Source organism: Monopterus albus, unplaced genomic scaffold (assembly GCF_001952655.1).
Source record: "Monopterus albus unplaced genomic scaffold, M_albus_1.0 scaffold3.1, whole genome shotgun sequence".
In the NCBI taxonomy this organism is placed as follows: Eukaryota; Metazoa; Chordata; class Actinopteri; order Synbranchiformes; family Synbranchidae; genus Monopterus; species Monopterus albus.
The window spans coordinates 10,646,960-10,651,215 of NW_018127883.1; the positions used below are offsets into that span (position 1 = coordinate 10,646,960).

At 38.3% G+C, this 4,256-nt stretch overlaps 1 protein-coding gene across 1 annotated transcript in view; it reads right to left on the reverse strand.

Moving 5' to 3' along the window:
• The window catches only part of adgrg2a (adhesion G protein-coupled receptor G2a), a gene marked incomplete at its 3' end in the record, with an annotated part of 25,374 nt that overhangs the window by 17,101 nt on the left and 4,017 nt on the right, over positions 1 to 4,256 (reverse strand). Inside the window, exons 2-5 of the mRNA XM_020601982.1 lie at positions 2,949 to 3,040; positions 2,199 to 2,524; positions 961 to 1,219; positions 596 to 637 (exon numbers count right to left, since the gene is read on the reverse strand). Of these exons, the coding sequence (XP_020457638.1) occupies positions 596 to 637; positions 961 to 1,219; positions 2,199 to 2,524; positions 2,949 to 3,040 (719 nt within the window). The remainder of the gene's footprint in view (positions 1 to 595; positions 638 to 960; positions 1,220 to 2,198; positions 2,525 to 2,948; positions 3,041 to 4,256) is intronic.

Here is a 4,256-nt window from a genome sequence, read left to right on the forward strand (position 1 = left end):
GAGCTGGAGGAAGTGTCTGGAGAGAGGGAAGTCTGGGCATCTTTGCTTAGACTGCTGCCCCCGCGACCCGGTCCCGGATAAGCGGAGGAAAATGGATGGATGGATGGATGGATCTGCTGTGTAGCTTGTGAATTTTCCACCACAGGTCAATGAGGTTTTATAATTAAACTGCATTTTTGGCATTAATCTGGTTGTGAAAATGAATTACTAAGTAACGTTATGAAATAAATGTAGTGGAGTAAAAAGTGCATTTGCCTCTAAAATGTAATGAAGTAGCAAAAAGTGAAAATACTCAACTAAAGTACAGTTACCTCAAAACTGTATTTAAAGACAATACTTACGTTAATGTACTTAGTTATTTTGCACCACTGAAAACCTTATTATAAAGTCACGTTAAAGGATTCCTAACCCCTAACTGTCCTGATCACTTTGGCCACAACTTGGCAGATATATATATCATAAAAACACCTTGTTTAAATAAACATCAAAAAACAAAAAAATATATTTCAAGTGTGGTTTGTGTGTTTGTTTTCTAACATGATCTATATTTACAATACTTGGATAAGAACAAACATAAATTCACTGTGTAAGTCACCTGAAATCAAAGCACGAGCCTCTCGTCTCAACCGTCTGCGGTCTACAAGACACAGAGTACAAACATGTGACACTCAACATCCATACGCTCTATGTGCATGCACAGCTACAGCATGTAAACAAGTGTTAGAGATGAAGACACAACAGAAGTTATAATAGATAGAATACTAATAGTACTAATAGATAGAAATGCATCACTGTTTAAATTAATAGTTTATAGAAAAGTTAACTTTGCAACCTGATGCAGATTATAATTAGTCTGTAAAGTCATTCATGCACAATATGCCAGCGTGAACATAGTTACAATGAACATATCTACAATTAAGGTCAGCTGGATAAAAATGAGTTTTTGCATAACTCTCTCACCACACATGAGACTGGGGTCTCTCTGTCTAGCATTGGGACTGGTCAAGCCCCAGTACTGAGCGCTCCAGCCAATCACAGTGCCATCCTCACAGAGCCCGTGGTCACCCACGTCCGGCCACATGCGGAACAAGTACAGCTCTACTTTTCCGAGCTTGGGTCCCAGGGGTCGGTCTCTGGGGCGACAGCCCAGCCGCATGGAGCCGGAGGGGGGGATGGCTCCAGCAATGACTGCCTTCTTGGCCACTGTTCTTCCATCAACCTGGAACATTTTACACATGTCAATCAATCAGTCAATCAATCAATCTGTTGTGTTGCTAACTTGACAGATAAAGAAAGTGTTGATTATATGAAACTTCAAAAGTTTGACCTGGTCCACTCTGTCCAGATATTTCCTTAACCCCATTTTAAAACGAGATTTTAATTTATATAGTTTTCTACCATCAATAATAAGGTCTCACCTACATGGGTGCTGAAGTGTGGGAAAGAGAAACATGAGCATTCATGTGTACCCAAAATAGTTTAAAGAGAAAACCAAGGCAAATAGTACAATTATTAGCCAAACTATTCTACATTAAAAAACCATCAATTCATAAATAAAGTTACACCTCTTTTTCAATTTTAATCCCAAATAGGATAAGATAACAGGACTAAACTTTAAACTGAAGCTGTTCATAACCCATCTGCTCAGCACCATGTTCCCAGATATCCGCAATATTTTTGGTAAGTACAATGTCATCATAATGATCATGGAAATTAGAGTATAAAACTACAAAAAAAAAAAAAAACTCACATAGGAATACCTTTAATACCTTTTGGTCATTGCAGTACTTTGAACTGACAGATAATGGCGTGTGTACTGTAGTACCTGCACTGCAGTCTAAATCTAGCATTTATGAGTTTGTACATAATATTACAGTATATGTAAAAACTTTGCAAGTCTATGTTTGCTAACAATGGGACTCTCAAAATTAGCATTATTCTGTCTTGCTTAGAATAAACTGTAGTATTTATTACAGCAGCACAGCATCTGTTATCATGCAAGATACACAGTTCTGTGTAAAGGTCTACAGCTACATCAGCAAACTGCTACTTGCACATTAATCCAGCAGTAATAACAACAACCCAGTAATAATAATATATTTAAAACACTGAAAGGTGGAATTCTCTGCATCATGCACTTTTACTTTTGATACTTCCAGAATATTTTCATAATAATAACAATGCACTAGTAAGATTACCTCAAGGCTAAACAAGTTGCCTGGTGCGTCCCATCTGAGACACACCCTATGCCAGTATGCTGGGGACAGCCGGGCAGGAAATCGATGTCGGACCCTTAGTAGCCACCCATACAGCACTTCGTCATCTCCCTCCAGACCGAGCTCAGGCCTTGGTGCATAGCCTGAGTTATAGGAGAAGGCCACCCAAGCTCCGGGGACCACCACACGGATGCTGAAACATACAGTCATCTGAGAGAGCAGTGGCACGGCCGCCCTGTCCTGCAGGGTCCAGTGGTCCTCACAGCCATTTAATACTGCCTTAGTGTCTCCCAAAAAATATCCAAGTGCTGGAATGGGACAAAGAAATGCAAATTTAAAGCTGAACTTGCAACAGTTTTAATAGTTAATCCTATTGTAAAAGCAAAAGAAGGATAAAAAAGAAGGAACTTAAAATCATAAAGGCTGCACTTGCATTAAAAGGTTTTTTTGCCCTTTTTTAATTTCATTATCGTCAGTGTCTATCATGAGTATACTAACATCAGATGGCTATGAAATCAGAAGACAAGACAATTAAGAACTTGCCTGCAGAGTCAACACATTTTAAAGTTTGCTTCATAGTTGTTTGTAGATCCATGGGTACACTGCGATCAAGAACAGCTAAAATCTGTGGTCTAGGGACCTAAGTGTGCTCATTTACATTAAAAGCCCCCATAGTTAAATCTCTGTCACACTGTCTTGTTTCTCCTTATATGTAAATATTACAGTACTTACCTGTGGGCGGAGTGGCTGCCAGCAGCCAAATCCAGATGACTACAAGGAAATGATGGATTAATCTTGACTGTCCTTCAAAACCATTAATCTTCCTGAAACACAACGTGAAATCAGTTCATTTAAATGAAGACATCCATTTCTCCTTTGGATTTTAGTGTTTTTACGTTCGCTGTTTGTGTCAGCTAAATCACGCACACTGTGACAAATACATGTAGTAACATTTTCTGTCAAGCTGTTTTGATTAAATACAAATCAGAATGTGTTTGTCAGCTCTTCGCATATTTCTGCAGTCACTTTCCTTGTCTGTGCAGCGTGTTTCTAGATGTTTCTGATTCTAGCATCTCATTGTTTCAGCAGTGAGATTCTCTTTTGTATCTTGTAACATAAAATGATGTGTTATCATGTGTGGCTTTGGCTCCACTGAGGAATTGATCTCAGGCCAGGTACAGACACAGCAGATGGAGTTACACCTCACTCCATTCACACCTTTAGAAATCACAGGTTATTGTTGCATGTGCTTTTATAGTACTCAGTCGTCTCAGTTTATACCTGTAACATTTAGACACGGTACAGTATTGCATAGCCATTTACATACAGTACAGGTACATTATGATTCAAAGAGGCTAATTCAAGACTAGATGAAAGAAAATACTGATTTAATGCACTTTTGTTGCTCTGTCAATTCATCTTGTCTTTGTTATATAAGCTGCTCCTATTTTTCCTAAATGGGGCAGAACAACAAGCTGAAAACACACCCCTGACCCATTGTCAATTAAGGTTTTTATGGCTAATGGGTTAGTAAACAGCTACGTATTTACAGATCCAGCAGACAAAGAGCAACATTAGTGATCATTTGGAGTTGCATTTATGTCCACAATACTGACTCTACTTGCAGCTCGGTTTGGTCCTGTGGGAAATATCTACCTCTTTACCTGCTAAATACTGATGAAATCACTGAGCCTGGACTACAAATTAGAGCAAAAAAGAGAAGTTGTAAAACCAAAAAAATGTGCTAAAAGACCCAAAAACTGTATGTGGAAGTGTAAATCATACAAGCACCTCCATTTACATTACATATAGTCATTATATCCATTGTTAATGCAAAACTATTGATTAGTGCAATTTAATATAAGCTAAAATAGATTTTTCCCACATAGGCAACACAAACAGGACATGTCGTTTATTCTGTCTAAGAAAGTATCCTCACAAGGAATTTAACTTTTCAGACACATATTGTTCATACTGAATTTGAATCCAGGTGTGACCTACAGGGAACATTTGGTGACACAGAACTGTGACAGTAAAATA